General features: G+C 25.6%; 2 protein-coding genes across 2 annotated transcripts; one reads left to right on the forward strand and one right to left on the reverse strand.

Annotated features, from left to right (window-relative positions):
* Positions 1 to 1463: 1463 nt before the first annotated feature.
* Positions 1464 to 6069, reverse strand: LOC129964228 (Fanconi anemia group D2 protein-like). Its single transcript, XM_056078951.1, has one exon. The coding sequence runs from the start codon at positions 5967 to 5969 to the stop codon at positions 1683 to 1685; it is 4287 nt and encodes a 1428-aa protein (XP_055934926.1). The 5' UTR covers positions 5970 to 6069; the 3' UTR covers positions 1464 to 1682.
* A 416-nt stretch (positions 6070 to 6485) lies between these two features.
* On the forward strand, positions 6486 to 18888 carry LOC129964101 (uncharacterized). Its single transcript, XM_056078783.1, has 5 exons — positions 6486 to 6662; positions 11023 to 13850; positions 14408 to 14579; positions 15462 to 15545; positions 16984 to 18888. The coding sequence occupies exons 2-5, from the start codon at positions 11055 to 11057 to the stop codon at positions 17148 to 17150; spliced, it is 3219 nt and encodes a 1072-aa protein (XP_055934758.1). The 5' UTR covers positions 6486 to 6662; positions 11023 to 11054; the 3' UTR covers positions 17151 to 18888.
* Positions 18889 to 19128: the final 240 nt, after the last annotated feature.

Raw genomic sequence — 19128 nt, forward strand, 5'->3', positions numbered from 1 at the left:
CATTATAACTTTATGTTAAATTTCACAAACTATAGCTGGATATTAAAAAAACAACATTTATATTAGCTAATCAAAAATAACTGTAAGTTTCTTTTTTATACTTACCAATGGAAAATGCAATCATTTAAAAAAATTTAGTAATACAAATCATAACAATGTTACTATAAACAAGACAGCAAATAAATCACATTTAATAAGAAAAGTAAATGCACATTATAGACATAATTGATACTACATTCCATACAAATAAGAATATGATAGCTTTTACTGTCACATTTTTCAATATGTTAAGTATATAAATTAGACAAATTTGGACTCATCACATTCCATTGAGTTTATCATATGTAGCAATAATTTCAGTCAATACAGTACACACATATACACAAAAAGTAAAATGCATATAATCCTAATTCCACTGTTTCACTCTTGTAAAAATCCAATTGTCATAAAAATTGATTATGATTCCATTACTATAAAAAATGGAAAAAGTTTAAAAGCATTGTAACAAACAGAAAATATTTATATTAATTGTTTTACTGGTACTGGCTATTGAGTATAATTAAATACATAAATTCAAAGAATTATGAAAATTTGTAATTCACGGCCTTGGTTTTGCCTCCTCCTTCTCCATTCAATAACATTTCTTTTGTAAAATTAAACACAATTTTTTTCTCTTTTCCTTGATGTCATAAGATGTGTGTAGTCTAATTATTAGCAAATTTCTATTGTTAACTAAAATAGTAAACTACTTATTTTTATTTCTATGTAATTTATGAGAAATTATTTACTTCAAAAATTTTCTTATCCATATTAATTGTTTTATATGAAAACTTAAATGATAGTTCTAAAATTAACAAACAAATTTCTTAAGATCCATTTTCTAGAATAATTAAACAAAAAATCATTTAAGAAAATAAAATTAATTTGCCTAAACAAAGAATTATTTAAAGGTAATCCTCTAATTAAAACTATAAAAAATTTATATTTCTTGCAGAAAATTTTTAAACACGAAAACAACTATGCAAATTAAGTAACTTAAAATGTTAACTTTTTATTTCTAATAAAAATACCAAATCAGTGCTCTCATTAAAGGGGAGAAAAAAAGTACAAATTGTTTTTTAAACATTTTATTGATTTTTAAAGAATAAAAATTATTTCATCAACAATAAAGAGCATAATAATTTCTATGTAACTATATAAAAAAAATGCTATAAATATCTCAACCAAAGAAAGGACAGCAAAAACTTTCAATCATATTATTCAATAATACACATTTGCTTTAAAAAAAATAGTTTCACATTTACAGTAAATTTACTTCTATAAAATATACTTTAATTCAAAACATTTCAAACATATGAAATCAAAACAAATAAAAATCCAACTTTTAAGAATTAATTTCAAATCTGAAACATTTTTTAAAAATGCACAACAATGTAAGAAAAACTTGCTTTGAAATGTAGCAAACTTAATTTCATCATAAAATAAATAATCTTCTGTAAGATGAATTTATTGTTGACAGATACTGTAATATCTTGTTATCTTATGAGATTAGTTATTTAGTTAATTTTATCAATCACCATATCACGAAATATTTAAATTTCGTACTAGAGTAAAAAAAGTTTCCTATCAAAATTTTCTTGACAATAATGAAATATATCATAAAAGTATTAAACAGATTAATATTAATTTTCTGTATCAGATTCAATATTTGATAAGTCCGTGTCACTTTTATCTTGTTCCTCTTCTTCCACTTCAGCATTTGAATCATCATCATCTTCTTGCATAGCTTGAGAAAGAATTTCTTCTCCTTTAAGATCTCTATTTTTCAAATTACCAATCCAAAATGCTTCTTCACATTTATTTACAGCAAGCATCATTTTTACACGAAAAACAAAAACTTCTAAATTTCTCTTCAGAGGTGGAACATGTTTAATTAAAGAAACATCTTTTAGAACTTTAGAATGGCAACAGACATGCTGCAGATACCTTGTACTCACTTGTAATATTTTCATCAAACATATCACTTCTTCTTTACTGTCAACAAAGAGTTTGTCCATAAGTGGCATTCCGTACCTTAGAAAAGTTTGTAAAATCTCACGACTGCATTTTAAACAAACTGCTATATTGCAACGTAAACTAAAATGCTTCAGTACATTAGTAAATACTTGAAAAACCTTGAAAGCCACTGACCACTCATACATATTTTCCTCATCACTATGCTTACTAGCAAAATATACTTTCACATATTTAGCTAAACTGTTTAGCATTATTTTATAAAATGAGCTAAATGTAGATTTATTTAGAGTACAGTAAACCACATCATTTTCTTCATCTAACAACTGTGGAAAAGCTTCAGCAGATAAAAAGTCCAATGCTTTAAGAGCAGTTGTGCCATTTTCTAAATAAGCCTGCAGTATAAGTCTAATATTTTCATTAATTTCAGCACTTTTTGAAACTTTATTGTCAAAATCAAACCATTTCTTCTTTAAAAACTTAAGAGCAACAGATGAAACTCTTTGTTTTGAATTCGAATCACTAGTATAATTCAAAATGCATACAAGAAGTTGCATGAGGTTTGCAGCAGAAGACAGTGAAGGAATAGCATCTGCTATTTCAACCAAGCGGTTGACACAAATTCCGATGAGTTTATCATTAGAATTTTCCTTTTCTATTTCTTTATCTGAAATGAATGCTATAATAGCTTTTCTTAAAACAGGTGCATTTTCAATTAAATTAAAATTTTTCCATGATATTATTTGCTTCAGCACTTTAAGAACCATATTCAAACATTTCATAATTAACTGTGTTTCATTTGTGTACAAGACTAAAGAATCCTCAATACCATCTGAATCATTAATAATACTTCTAAAGAATTTTGTAAATTCATCTATAATATTACATAATGCTGGTATTAATTGGATGCAAAACATTATAATCTTAATAGTTGGCAGTGACTCTAAATTTGAAAAGCCAATCTGCTTGTGTGGACCTCTTAAGAAAGAAAGAGAAGGACCCAAACTATAATGTAATTTAGAACTTAAATCATCTAATAAAAATTTTAATTCCAGTGGATGCAATTGAACGGAAGTGACCTTTTCATTCATAAAAATATCAGATCGTTTCTTAAAGGTTATTTCTGACTTTAATAAAACAAAAACTACTAAATCTAATTCACGGAAAAATGGCTGTAAACTCTTCAGCTTTTTTGTATCTGATTCAACTTTAATTTCAAACTCATCATCAGAATCTGTGTCAGTTGATTTTGATTTGGAGGACACATCATGAGTTAAAAGCTCAGTTTGTTCAGTATTTTCCTCTGTTTTCCTCTTTTTCGCTTTATTTTTTGAACCTTTAATTGCTCGCTTTACAGGTTTCTTAGAAATCTTTTTCGGTACACTTAAACTCTTTTCTTCACAATCGAAATTAGCCATTGGAGGAGTATAATCACTAATTTCACTCGCATACTTGCACACTAAATTTTCCAATTCAATCAAAAGTTGCAAGCGAGATAAAACATTACATCTTATATCTTCATCATTAGTAGTAGCAAAGGCATTGATATTTTCTCTGATCCAATTAATGCAAAAAAATAAAATATTCAATATTAGATGCTTCTCAGAAGTAGACAGAACAGCAAATTTTTGATACTTAAACTCTGGTAATATAATTGAACAACCCAAAAGAGCATCAATTGCCTCAAGATTATTATCTTGAATTTGTCTAAATATACGTAATAATCTAAACATTGGAGCCAGCTTTAAAGGAGATGCAATTTTAGTCACAGAAGAGTTAGAACCAGAAGTTTCAGGAAGATCAGATATTTTTAACAGAGTCTTCAGAACTCTACTTTTATCCAGTTCAGATTTATTTTTTACCTGAAGTTTAGATGAATTATGGAAATTTGTGGTGACTTTTGAATGAAGTTTGCCAGCACTTTTCAGCACAATATTATATAAATCAATAGCAACTGGTTCATTAACTTCATCAAGAGCAAATTTTGGTCCATAATTCTTCCCATTATATTCCTCAGGAACAACATCAATGATATATGTTTCTTCAAAGTCGGACAGCACACGATCTCCAACCCAATCTAAAATTGGTTGACTTAACTTCTTTTCAAGCATAATGTGGGATAGCTCATCACAAAATAAAGAAAATGCCTCACATGAATCAGATGTACTCTCAGTGACGAGCTCTAAAAGTTTTATGGAATGCTGATAACATTCATCTAACTCCAATGCATTTGAAGATATAGAAATATTTAAGCTATCATCAGCTTCCTTCTCAGCAGCAGTTTTAGCAGACATTAAGGCTCCAATAACACCCATTTTCCTATATTTCAGGTTTTTATTGGTAAGCTGTTTTCGAATTATAATTAACATGTCATCCAGTAACATGGTACCTTCTCGTCCTCCCTGGTAAGCCAGGATGCTTAACATTTCATGGACTTTACGAATTTGATTCAAAGTCATTTCATGAAGATGATCTAATAAGTTCTTTACAAATAATGCATATGATATCATTTTATGAGTATGGCTCCGAATCAAAGATAATAATGTTTCTAAAGCAGTATTGATTTCGTTTTCTGAACGATTACCAACATGAGTGATGAGATTGCCAATTACTTCTTGCTTGTAAAAGGCATCAAACCAGATGAAACATTTTATGTATATTGAGCATCCAAAGGAAGAAATAGCCGGTTCAATACATCTCAACAAACATTCAGCAATTTTTAAAAGTTGAGGTGCATATTCTTGAAGCACATCATGATGATACCTAAAAGTAATTTGTAACAAATCTTCATTGAAACTGCATGATCTGATTTTACTTTTTAAAAGACTTTCCAACTTTTTTTCATGAATTCCTAAAGACATCAGTATTAAAACAACAAAAATATCTAATGATTTATGACTTTGTGAACCTTGAAGCACTTCTAGATGCTTGATCCAAGCATCACAAAGAGATTTCTGAAATTTCAAAGCATGTTTGATAGTGTTTAGAACACAACCTTCAATACTTTTAGAAATTTCTTCACTTTTATTTGCCAGAGGAGTTGATGATATTATAGGATTGAAAGTTGAGTCAAAATCCAACTTTTCTCTTAAGTCTCTAATTATCTGAGGGGCTTCAGTAGAGTTTAAATCTTGCAATACAAATTTTACAAGAATTGGTAGGTCTTCAATATTTGCAGTTGTAATTGTTTCAATAACTTTTCCCCTCATATCTGAAAGCAACTCTGGCTCAATATTAAGGTTTGTTAGAGTGTCTAAAATGATCACATTGAGTTCTTGATTATCTAAAAATATTTCACCAAGTCTTTTTGCAACTTTAGGGTGGTCATATTCATTGATAACATCGGGAAGCAATTTTATAATATCTCGCTGCACTTCCTTTGGTGTAGCTTCAATAAGTTCAAGCAATTTCTCAGCAAGAGCTTCACTATTCACTAATTTACTTAACCAACGGAACTGTGATATTATGAGACAAGCAACGGTTTTACCTTCTGAACGATCATACAAAGCAGTATTTTCACAATATGAAAAATCAACTAACTTTCCAAGCATTATACTAATTACTTTTTCCTGAATCACTTCCATATTCAATAACAAATGAACCAAACTATCTTGTGACACATTTCTAGCAGTTTCACAAGTAGCAGCAGTAACAGTGGGCATAAGACTCCACTTCAACCGAATTTCATCTTCCAAATGAGCTTCGAATCCAGTCAGAAAATTCTGGATTCTAGAAGAGTTTCTCTCGGAAAGTAATTTTGACAAATCACGGAGGAAAACAGCTTGATCAACATTTAGTTCATTGGCATCGTTATTTTCACCAAGTATGAAACCAACCTGTTTCAAAATGCCTTCGAATGTATTTTCAGAGTTCCTACCACCTCGTTTAGGATTTAAAGCAGGTTCTTGAGAAAGATACACATCAGAGATCTTTTTACCGATTGTTTCAAGAGCCATGATGATAGCATTAATCCAACAGGAAACAGTTCTGCAAATAAAATTATGAACAATTTGTGTAATAATCGTCGATTCAAGTACAGACAGATTTCGCGCCCTTTGTTTGTTTATTTTTATTTTTGAGCATTGTAACGGTTGCAAGTAAATAATAAATAAATATTTCCTTAAAAATAATTGCTGAAATTTTTTTAAATGTTCGCGTTCGCGAGTATTTAATAAAAATAATCTCATTCTTTGAAACTTTGAAAGTCATCGTAATTTTTTGCAATATGGGGTCCAATTTTGAAAGTTGCGAACTAAAAGTTAAGAAAATTTAATATTCTATAGCTATTTTCTCACACTTTCTTTGGAAAAAAATATTGAGGATCAATTAATAAGATAGAATAAAAATCAGTAAAATTTTTAATGCTATTATATAAAATAATGATAATAATTTATGCTGATGATTAGTACTGTAACCGGTTGCTAAGATAAACAAAAGTTTTGTTTTTCGTAACTGTGTCGTCTAGACAATTGTTGCAAGAACTTAACAGCTGAAATATTCATTACATATTTTTATAATTGCATGTATATTAAACAGATATAGCAGATTTATTTCATGAAGTATATGCTTTCCATATATAGGATTCAAATTTTGAACAAATTGAAAATCCTGATAATTTTATGGTATTGTGATGAGTAATTTCTTTTAAAGTAAGAAACAACAATTTTTTATTCGGCTTTAATTTTCAATTTTATATCAATTGTGAGGTGAAAGTACAAATGTGTAATAATGATGCTTAATTTAATATTTTAAGAACATGCATATAACATTTACAAATGCTATAAGCTGTAGTCACGAAGAGATGTTTTTAAATAGCAGTTACTGACTTGAGGGTTATTTTTCAAACTCACTTTTAACATGTCTGTAAAAATTCATTCTACTTTTAAATTTTGCTAACTGTAAATTAAGATATCATTTGAGTATGTGTAGTAGAAAATAACTAATTCATATATGTTGAAACTTGGAATTATGATAAAATTCGATTTTTAAAAAAAGTAAAATTTATACAAAGACAGGAAATTGTTTTAGTTCATATAGATTTATCTTTAATATTCATCAGTTTTTAATAGGTAAACACAAAATAATTGCTTTAAAATAATAATAAATATAATTTAAAATATTTAATAATTTTTAGATGATGAGTAAATATTGTAATTTTAATCAATTAGAAAGTACACAGTATATCACTTTAAATGCAATTGTATTATAAAGTTTCAAAATAAACAGGTCAATTTACATTTCCCTTGTTTAATGTGTAAAAAAAAAAAAAAAAAAAAGAGTAAGAGAAGTATTTTTTTTTTTTTTTATTGCCTGCATTATAAAATATTAAAATTATTGATTGCCTTTAGAATTTTTATGCCTCTTATCACTGAATTACATAAGGTATGAACATACTTTAATTTGAAAAATAAAGGAAAAATCATTCTTTCTTTAGTTTAAATTACAAACTTTAATTTAGACTTTAAACGAATAAAAATAAATTCTGATTGTAGGTAATATGTTAAAATTTTATAGATTAAAAATTCAAAAGATCAGAGAAAAAAAAAGAACTGAAATTATAGTCTAATTATAAAAAAAATTTGACTTAGCTGCTGTATTCATATGAAGGGGGAGGGAAGGAATTAATCTGTTTACTTATAGGCATTCCAACTTAAAAAAGAATAATTCTAGAAGCGTGATATGAAGAAATTGTATTATTTTAAAACTTGTTAGACATTCAACTACATTATATGTTTATTAGAAACTTCAATTAAATTATAAATTTTGTTACTGTAACCCCAAATAATAAAATAATGAATTATCAATATATATATGTTCTAACTAGCGTAATATATAGCAGCAGAAGCATATTAATTGTCAGTTATTTCATTCAATGAATTAATTTCGGGCAATAAACTCATTTGTTAAACTGAATAGTTTTATATCCTTTGCAGATGGGTGAAATTAAAGTTATTTTAAGTATATAAATTAAGTTATTGGTCAGAATAGTTTGAATGTACATAAACAATGGGAATTTGTTTGATGAAGGAAAGAAAAAAAAAATCTTTAAAAGTGGTGGGCTGTATACTTCATATTTTCATAAGTAAGTCATGCATACTTGTTTGAGAGCTTCTTTTTTGGGTTTATGTTAAAAATGTTGTGGCTTTTACGTGATTATTATTTTTTTTGGGGGGGGAGGTCATTATCCCTCTCTCTTACTCTAATCTGATACTTATGGGGCCAGAACTTATCAGATTATAAAATTCTGGACTATAAAGAATTATATGGACATCACGGAATTATACAATTTTCCTGCATTTGGAAATGAGTAATTATATACTAAGGAGAAAAATATATTAAAGTATTTAGTAGGAGCACATTAAATAGACAAATCATAAACTGAAAGAATAACTATCCACACACAAAAATAACTTTTTTACACTGAGCTTTTTTTATAAAGGTATTAACTATCAACATTTTAAAAAGTAGTTTCTTTTCTTCTCCCAACAAAATTATCTTGCTTCGAGCAATTTTCACATCAAATTTTTGCCACTCTAACTTATAATTTATGCATTTTGAAACTGCAACTCTATAATCACTTTATATTCTTCTATGAAATCAACTTTCTCTTCCTTTCTTTATCATAATACCTCTTTTAACAAAATAATATATATATATATATATATATATATTAAAAGTTTGTCAATAACACTTTAAAAAAATAATCCTTTAGATTATAAAGCCTTATTATCATTTCCTTTCTTCTGTTTCTTTATCTCATCTTGAAAAATTATGCTTCCTTATTTTTGGCAGTGAACCTTCTGAAAGATATTTTTATAATATTTTCACTCCTACAAATTTTCTACAATTAAATATATTCCCGCTGTCTCTAAATATTTTTGTATTGAACTAAATAAATTGTAAGTGTTAACTGTTAATCTATTCAACATTGGTAGGAAAGTATTTAAAATTATCTTAAATATTTCATGTCATATTATAATTTTAGTAAAAAAATTTTAATTTTCAGTTATGAATGGTATGTTTTTATCTCTTTGTATTTGAAGTATACATTGTCTCTGTCTTCTTCGATAATCTGAAAATGAAATGAATGTATTATAAGAATGAAATTTAGTTATTTTTACATATATACTAACTTGGCAGATTAACAATATAATGAACTAAATGAATTAAATTGTCTTATAATCATTACATTAAAATTATCCAATTTTGGATTAAATCCCAAATTCAGCATCTTAAAATGACATCCCTAAGTGATAATATTGAAAAATATGAAGAAAAATGATAGAAAAAGAAAATTAAACCAATTAGTTGAATTAATTAAAATTTTAATCATTAGCGTTGAATACTTAAAGCTACAGAAGTTTGATGTTCAAGACTGGAGTTTATTGTAAAGAGGCTTTACAAAAAAAAAAAGTGTGCTTTAAGTGATTTTTTTTTCTTGGTAATAGTTTCTTGGTTCTAAATAATAGTTTATTTTCCCTTGAATTCTAATAATAAAATAGTGTGAAAAAAATAATCATATATTTTTTTAGATTAACAGATTTTAAAGATATAATAATAATTATATAATTAAATAAAGTTAATAATAATTAAAAATGTAATATAATTGTAATTAAAGTATAATTATAACTTCAATTAATAATACAAGTAATGCAATAAAAGAAAGGTTTTAGAATTTTATGTTGTATTTTAGTAATCTTGAATTCATGCAAATCATGTGTTGTAACTTTCTTGATTGTCAATGAAGTTACCTAATGAACTTCATTTTATGAAATAACATTTTCTATAAGAAAAAATATAAATGTTATAAAATAAGTTCAATAAAATTAATTACATGGATGAAGCCGCTTGGAAATACCTGATCATTTCTGAATATCAAAGTTGGTAAGATTAGAATACAGAGATGTTGCTCCTTTTATAATTTTTTTTTTTCAAAATTCACAATTAGTAAATAAATAAAATATCAATTTTGATTCCTCCTTTGCAGTTGAAATTTGAGAATCTAAACATCAACAGGGATTTTGGAGCCTTTTGAATAAAGTTAATGTTTGCATTTAACAATAATTTTTACAGAAACTTGAAAATTTTTGATACAATTGTGTAGGAAGATTCCATTAGTTTAAAAAAATTATTCTTAAAATTGTAATTATGTTGTGTTCATAAGTATCTTTGTGTAGTAAAGTGGTATGGACAAAACTTTTGAAATAAAAATTGCTTCTTATATTCTCAAATAAATATTGAGAAGGGGACAGAATATATGTGTTTATTCAATTAAAGTAAGATTACCTGTATTTCTAATCATCTTTAAAATATAGTATGTAGGGTGTATAAAATAAGTTTCTTTTGTACTAATTTATTTTAAAAAAATTTGTAAATTGAATATTTCCTATAGAAAAAAATGTTTTGCAAAAAGGTATCTAAGCAAGGGGGATGGATGCTTCCTTTCTTAACTGTTACTATTTTCATCTTATATCTACTGGTAATGACACACTCATTTGTATATTTTTTTACCAAAAGCGAAGTATACTTATCAAGATTTATGCAAATGAATGAATTCTAGATAAGGAAAGTTTGAATTTCTAAATTATCTTTACTTTATTCTCATTTCTTCACTCAAGAAATTTCTTACATTCCAGTTATAGCTATTAAAATTATTCAAAATTCAGCTATGACTATTTTAGATGGGCAATTAAAAGAGATGATTTATTCATGATCTTATCCAAAGAGAAGAAAGAAACTGATTTCATAGACAAACATGAAATATTTAATCTATCATTTTCAAAAGCCGAAATGCACTCATGTGTATATGCCAAATAAGACAGATTTTAATTTCAATAATTAATAACTGTAATTACAAAAAGTTTTTTTTTTTTTTTTTTCATTTCTGTTATATTTTTTTTAAAAAAATTATTTTGTATTGTGTCCTTGTAATCAGTATAATTTTTTATCTGTAAAAAGAAATCTTCAAATGCCTTAATATATTTACAATTCTTTCCTGTTTATTTCTAGCTTATATACAAAGCATTAAAAAGATTTCCCTGATGGATAATTTTAATATTATAAGGCAGCTAGGTGAGGGGTCATCTGGTTCTGCATTACTAGTTCAAGATATTGTTTCTCAGAAACAGTTTGTTGTTAAGAGAATACCTCTATTGAATCTGAGTGAAACTGAAAAAGAAGAGGCTATGAAAGAAGTTGAAGTTCTTTCTCAAATGAAACACCCTAATATAATCACATACCATAAATCTTTTGAAGAAAATGGAAATTTATACATTGTTACTGATTATTGTGATGGTGGAGATTTGTATTCAAAAATAAAAGCTCAGAGAGGTGCATATTTTAATGAGGATCAAATTCTTGATTGGTTTGTACAAATATGTTTGGCAGTTAAACATGTGCATGACAGAAGAATTTTGCATAGAGACATTAAAACGCAAAATATTTTTCTAACAAAATCAGGTATTGCTAAATTAGGTGACTTTGGCATTGCTCGTATATTAAACAATACTTCAGAACTTGCTCGTACATGCATAGGTACACCTTACTATCTCTCACCAGAAATATGTGAAAATAGGCCATATAATAATAAATCAGATGTTTGGTCTCTTGGATGTGTATTATATGAACTAACCACTTTAAAACATGCATTTGAAGCAAAAAATATTAAAAATTTGGTTCTTAAAATTGTTAAAGGTTCTCTTCCTCAAATTCCTGATATTTATAGTACAGAATTAAAAAATCTTCTAGCCCAAATTTTTGTTAGAAATCCTTATGAAAGACCATCAGTGAATGCTATATTAAGAAAGCCTATCATACTTGAGCGCATTTGCAAATTTTTGAATGATTCAAAACTGAAAGAAGAATTCAACAAAACATTACTTCAGAAAGCCTCAAGTAAGTTATCATCAAAGAATCCTCGATTACAAAACATAAAAATAACAAATCCTGCTGCTAAGTATGGAGTTTCTGTTGCAAGGAAAAAATTGCCCAAACCAAGCTTAAGAAAAGATGGACAGAAAGAAAATGAAACAAATATAAATTTAAAGCAATCAGTTTATAGTAAAATGCCTCCAGCTCCATTCAAAAGCAAACCAAATGTAAGTAAAAATACTAAATATTCTTCAGTGAACTCAGTAAATAAAAATAAGTACTCAAAAAAATATTCTGGCAAAACTTTTTGCAATAAAGAAAATGAACCGTCTGTAAAAATAGAAAATTCTTGTACAGAACTTTCGAATTCCAGTAAATCTGTTCTTGAGCTTTCTTCTATACAATTTTGTGAAGCATCCCAAAAAATAAATTTTCCTTCACTTTTACCAGAAAGCAAATGTGTATCATTTGAAACTGTTTCAAACTTTTCTCATGATGCAGAAAATTCTGAGGTGTGGTTATTACCAAGCGAATCAAATTCTTCTTTTTCTAATTATTTTGATTCTACATCTCAGAAAACAGCATACGAAGTTAATCTGCCAATCATTAAACAGTCTGTCAATCAAAGATCTCAGTGGTCTAAAGCTAGATGTGATTTTTTAAGTGATTTACCTCTTGAAATGACTGGTTCTGAAATGGAGGCAACCACAGAAAATGACAAAGTTATAATCCATCAAACTAGACCCCATTCTGCTCCACATATAGGTAGAAAAGCCTACTTTAATTTAAATAAAGAAATGCCTGTGTCCAATCAAAGTGATCAATCTGCATTTGATACTGTTCATCCAAAACTTAGTACTTGCATTAATCATTCATCTCAATTGAATACTTTGGTGCCTTGTTCATTGAAAGTGGAGGAATATGAAAAGAACCATGTAGTTATGCATGAAACTGGTAATATGTTTCTAAATCAAAGTGAAGAAAATTTTGAAAATAAGGCTAATTTCCCTTATAATAAAATCACAAACATTCAGTGTGACAATTCTAGTATCTTAGATAATGTAACCCAAAATTCTCCAAAAGGAGAACATATTAGTGCTGCTCTTATATCAGGTTATAAAACATTTAAAGTAAATTCACCTAAGATTCAAAATAAAGGTGTAAATCAGATGAACTGCAGTTCAAATCCATCATTATCAAAACAAGAGATGACATCTTTACGTACAATTCAATCGGAGGTTATGACACCTGCTAATGAATTTAAAACTTTTTATATCAATACTCCAATATCTTTCAGAAATTCAGTTGATATTCATTTACCGATTGTTACAGATCAATCAGAATTTCAGGAAAAGGACAGAAATAAAACATATCTAGTTAGAAAGAGCAGTTGTTGTAATGTAAGCAACTCTATTCATTTACCTACACTAACTGAAGAAAAGGCCGAGAACTTAGATGATGAGCTATATGCTAACTATACCGAAAGTTTTACTCATAATGATTCAGTTAAAAAAGATGAAATTTTAGGTAATAATTTGCAACAACTTCAAAATGAACTTGTTAGTAATAATAATTTATTAGAGAGTGTAGAAATTTTGTCCTGTAAACATCCTGAATATTTGGAAAATATTAATAAGAAAATCGATAATAGTACATCTGAATTCTCATGTAAAGAATTTGGGCCAAAGGAAAAAGAAAACATTTTATTATCTGAAACTAAAGTTGATATTGGGATCCAGTGTGATATGAGTTCACTTGGATCATCTATGAAAAAGTCTAGTCACGAGTGCATTTCAACTGCAGAAGTTCCATCATTTTACTACAGTATTAGATCACTCACAAATCAATTTAAGAAAGATTCAAAACATATTTTCTTATCTCTTCCTGATTTAAGAATTTTGGATTGTACATCAAGATCATCTTGCTTAGAAAATGTACCTTGTAATTCATCTATTTCTTTAAATGATGTAAGTTTTGAACATTTTATATTCTCTAGATATAATGACATTTTTTTTTCTTTCATATGCACCATATAAATTATTTTTTCAGCTGATTTTTTTTAAAAATAAATTTTTTTATAAAAATTTTAATAAAATGATAATATTAGTTTATTTCTCTAATAATGAATCTGCTCTGTTTATTTCTTTTTACCTTGAAAATATATGATAAGTGAAACTAGATTTTTAAGAAAATTATTCACTAATTCCAATCCATTCATTCATTGTTTAGAATGTATGATATTTAATACTTTATAAAATATATTTATTTTATGAAAAGATAATGAGAAAAAAGTAATTTTTTTTTTTACTTATAAATATATTTATCATTAATAATTTATAAATATGCAACTTAAAAAAAAATTCAAATATTTTCATCTTATTCATATCAGTGTTTTCTGTTTATTAAGCGTAACTTTTAAGTAATATATTAGTGATAAAAACTTTAAAAAAATTCTAGAAATAACTAAGTAAATAAGGCTTTGTTGTGCTATGCTACTAAAATGCTGTATGTTTCCTTTTTGCAGATTAAAAGTCCAGATTCTTCAGAGATTTTTCATACTGCTTTATCTATACAACAAGACAGTATTCAGGATAATGATGATTCAGATCTTTTTCATCTGTGCCAGTCTTTAAGATTAATTTTGAAGCAATCTCAAAATCTTGATGCAGGGTCAATTTGCAGCTCTTGGTCTTTAGGTAATCTTCATACAAGAGTTGATTCTGCAATAGATTAATATAATTAAATTATTATTTATAAAAAAATGCTTTTTTTGAAATAAATTATGGAATAATGTAAGCTAAATCATTGATTAATTTAGAATAAACTGTGAAAAAATAGTTCTAATATTCTAAACATAATGAATCAAAATTGCAAAACAAAGAAAACTATGTATTGTTTGATGGAATTATCTACACTGTATAATTATAATTTTAAAACAATATCATAATTATTTATGAATAAAAAGAAGATTTACTATATGCATGTTAAAAAAATATTTTTGAAAAATGGAATCAATTTTTGAGGGATTAATGTAATATGTTTAAGATGCAAATGCTTTGTTATCTTATAGATGTAGTTCTTTTACACTATTAAGAAACAAACAATATTTATAATCATGTTTGCTAAAATGTAAAATATTTAACTAGTTATATGATGTTAATTCAGTTGAACATAAACATTTCAAATTATTTTTTAGTGGAAGCAAAATTTTGAAACTTAGATTAATGGTAAAGTTAATTTTAGTTATGAACAGTTGATAGTTTTCTTTTTTATAATAAATATATATTTAAAAAATCATTTTTTTTAATTTGTAAAAATCATATTTTTAAAGAATTAATTCATTGAATGAAGCTTAAATTTTTGAATGTGATAATGAAAATTTATTTTACTCGTGAAAAAATAAGCTTAGAATAATTATTGTATAATTTATTCTCTTAAAATTATTTGTTCATCTTTTGTTTATTGGGAGGTAGAGGTGGAGGTAAAAATAATATAGTTTTAAAAAGTACCCTTAAACTATTTATATTTTTATCATATTTATTATTATTATACAAAATTATCTTTTTACTCATTTCTAGAGGAAAGCATTGATCCCTTTGGTGAAATTGAACAAATGCGTGTGGATTTAGAAAGCAAACTTGGGTTGGATGTTTTTCTAAAAGGTAAACCGAATTATAACTTGATGGTAATCTGTCTTTGCTTATATATCTATATATTAACTTTTGTTATTTGTTGAAACTCTTATCTATCCTTTATTATAATTTTATACTGGGAAAAAATTAATTTGATGCTAACAATGTAATATTTTTATATGCTTTAGTGAAATATTTTTTTTATTTTTTGCCATGATCCATATTTATTATAAAACATATCCTGTCTACTAGGAGGTAATTGGTAGTTTTGCCAAAAATGCTGACTACAATTATTTTGTAAAAACTTAATATGACTAAATCAATTTGACTTCTAGAATTGGGAATAGCAATTTGACTTGACTGTCATCTGTGAGAGTTTAAGTTAAAATTATTTTTGAAAATATAATTATATTTTTATGTTATGGAGAATAACAACCTATCAACAGTTTTCACTTACGTCTTTTATAATGAATTTCTTTCATTTTAATTAAAATATCTGATTTTAAAATGTTTCGATGAAATCTTAACTATTGAAGTTTCATACAGTATTTAATGAATATTAATGAATTTGACTTAATTTTAAATAAATACATTTAATTTTATGAATAAAACAAATTACATTTTATTCTTTTTTTTTTTGGTGTGTGCATAATATAAATTAACAATTATTAAAAAAGGAAAATGTTTTTCCTTGTTATTCTGAGAACTTTAACATCAAAAATTTAAATTTCGAAATAATTATCAACATGATCTCATTTTTAATTAATTTTGGTTTTTGAACCAGCTTATTGCTTACTGATAATTAACATTTTCTGTCATGAGTTTTAAATTGAAGTTACAAACTGTATGTATTATACTTCTATTATGAGCCTAAAATTAAGGAACCTTTAGATTTAGTAATTAATTGATATTATTATTTAACAATTAATTGTAGCTCAAAATTATTTATTTTATTCCAATTCTGAATTTACATTAAAATATTTTTTATGGACTCAGAATTGATTCTGCAATTATTTGCAGATAGACTGAATTTTTAAAAGTTCAAACCTAAAATTTATTTCTTATAACTCACAACATCGATCAATGGAATAATAAATATTAAATTTTGTTTCCTTATTGTTTCTCAAAAATAATTTTCTTAATATTTCATTGATAAAGTTTCAAATTACATCATACTTTATTATAGTTAATGACTTATTATAGAATTAAAAATATTCACTGAAATAGTTCAATCAATAAGTGCTTTATTTTTGTCTACTATGTAGGAATCATCTTCTTTAATGCAGTGATTTTTTATAAATATTCTACTAATTCAGTCTTTGCTATTCTATGATCCAAAGGAAAAATAAGAATTCATACATTAATTTAAATTATGGAAATTTAATAACCATGCTATGTATTGTAAAATTTAAATACTAAGTCATTTATTCATATTTTTGTTAATCAATTATAATTATCTTTTTTGTAGTTTACAAAAAGATGCTTTTACTTTTTGAAAATGGAAGGGATGAGATGTCTCAAGATAAAAGTTACATTTCTTCTTTACTAAAGCCTGGATTCGAATATTTAGCAAATGATATATTGAATCTAATAATTAAAGAGGAAATTTACATTAATGGCTTTTTAGATAAATAAGTAGCAAAAATAATTGCATATATTTTTCACTTGTTTCATTTATTGTGTAAATTAATCACATTGTTTTATTGACTTATAGTCTTAATTCAAATTTATATCAATATTTTTAGAATAAGAGAAATGTATTGTGCTTCGATATTAGTCATGTCAGTGTGACTAAATGTTGGATTGCTTGTGTAATATAAAAATATTTCAAAATGCTAGAAACTGATAGATTGGAAGGTAAAATATTTTTGAATACTGTACTAATACAGTTGACTGTTTCAAAATTTATTGTAAAATTTATAAATTAATCAATATTAGAATTTGTAATTAATCTAATTGAGAAATTAAAGGAAGTATTATAAAAAAAATAGAATCTAAGAAAGTATTCATTAAAGGAAATTTTGTATTTATGTATGATATATTTGTTTAAAAAAATGTAATAAATAATTAGTAATACATATCATCATGTGTCATATCATCCATTTAATGAACTGCCATTGTTGAGCTTTTGATCTGTGCATTATAGATAAAAATAGATTTTAATATAAGCTGTTTTAAAATGCCTATAAAATTTCAAAGAGAACAGTATGAATTTTAATTTTATATGTGAATTACTGTTAATTTCATTTAAAGGTAATAATTAATCTATTTTGAATACTAAAACATTTTATACATAAAAGATGACAATTAAGTTTTTTGTCATTTTATAATTAATAAACTGGAACTGATGAACTGTTTTATTTTCCTTATACATGTACTCGCAAATTTTACTCACTTTTGATTATGCTCTTTATTTAAAAATGCATTTCATCAGCACTTTTTTATCATTTATCAATACTATACAAGAAGTGCATTTTGTTTTCATATTTTTAATTAGTAGCAGTTAAATATAAATTTGTGCACATTTTATTATTTTACCATCCGAGATCACTGCTCTCAAAGTATTAAAATATATCTATTGTGTATTTCTTCAAGATGTAATACTTTACTGAAAATAAATAATTAATGTAGAACATTTTAATGATGTTTTAGTTGTATATTTAATGTTTTTGTATTCATTCTCAAAAGAATGTTATTTTTAAAATTATATATATGCTGCTACATATGGTTGAGATTATTCATTAATACACAATATTATTTTTCAAGTCTTAGATACATTTTAAATAATATCATGCATTTTGGTTAATTGTGATACTGATACCTTAAAAAGATCATTTGTTGCAACAAGATGATACTTGATTTGTGGTGATATTACCATTTAAAATGCCATAACTAAGATAAATTTTTTCATAATATTTTGTATAATTTCATTTGGATTAATGTAATGTAGATCCAATTAAAAAGATCACCACAATGCTGTGAGTTTTCAGCAATTAGCAGCTACTACAATAACCATTTCATTGGGCAATAGCATAGTGCCTATATAAATTATTTTAAATATTTTATCAAAGTAAAAAACATTTGGCAACATTTATATAATTAAAAAATAACAGTTTTTGCAATTTTTTAGCTTTGGAAATGATATTATTGTTTCTTTCTATTTGAATTTCTATTCCATAATATTGTTTTATTTAATTTGTACTATAATTATTAATATTGATAAATTGTGTGAGAGATTTTTTTTAGTAGTACAAGAATTTCTCATTCTATGGAAACAATTAAAAATTATATAGAGACCTTTTGAGCAATTATTCAATTAAAGATAATTAAATTGCATATTCAAAAAATTTGCATTTGCTAAAGTGTATATATGTTCTTTGTTTTTATTACATTAGTAATATGTCAAATGTTACACGGTTTAATATTGCTTTTCTAATTTTTATTGCTAATTTAAAACTGCTTTTAAATAAAATGTATGATTTTATAGATTGTTTTTAAATTAGGAGTGTAGCATGAAAATGCCAAATAATGTTTAATGATAAATTTCTTTTTAATATTGATATTATTATTTATACTATATATTTAATTTTGTATGAACTGAATTGAAATTAAA

The sequence above is a fragment of the Argiope bruennichi genome, chromosome 3, assembly GCF_947563725.1.
Source record: "Argiope bruennichi chromosome 3, qqArgBrue1.1, whole genome shotgun sequence".
Taxonomy (NCBI): Eukaryota; Metazoa; Arthropoda; class Arachnida; order Araneae; family Araneidae; genus Argiope; species Argiope bruennichi.

Coding starts and splice junctions, on each gene's coding strand:
- LOC129964228 (XM_056078951.1), bottom strand. CDS start 5,969: ATGGCTCTTGAAACAATCGGTAAAAAGATCTCTGATGTGTATCTTTCT.
- LOC129964101 (XM_056078783.1), top strand. CDS start 11,055: ATGGATAATTTTAATATTATAAGGCAGCTAGGTGAGGGGTCATCTGGT. Junction 13,851..14,407: donor CATCTATTTCTTTAAATGAT/GTAAGTTTTGAA, acceptor TCCTTTTTGCAG/ATTAAAAGTCCAGATTCTTC. Junction 14,580..15,461: donor TTGCAGCTCTTGGTCTTTAG/GTAATCTTCATA, acceptor ACTCATTTCTAG/AGGAAAGCATTGATCCCTTT.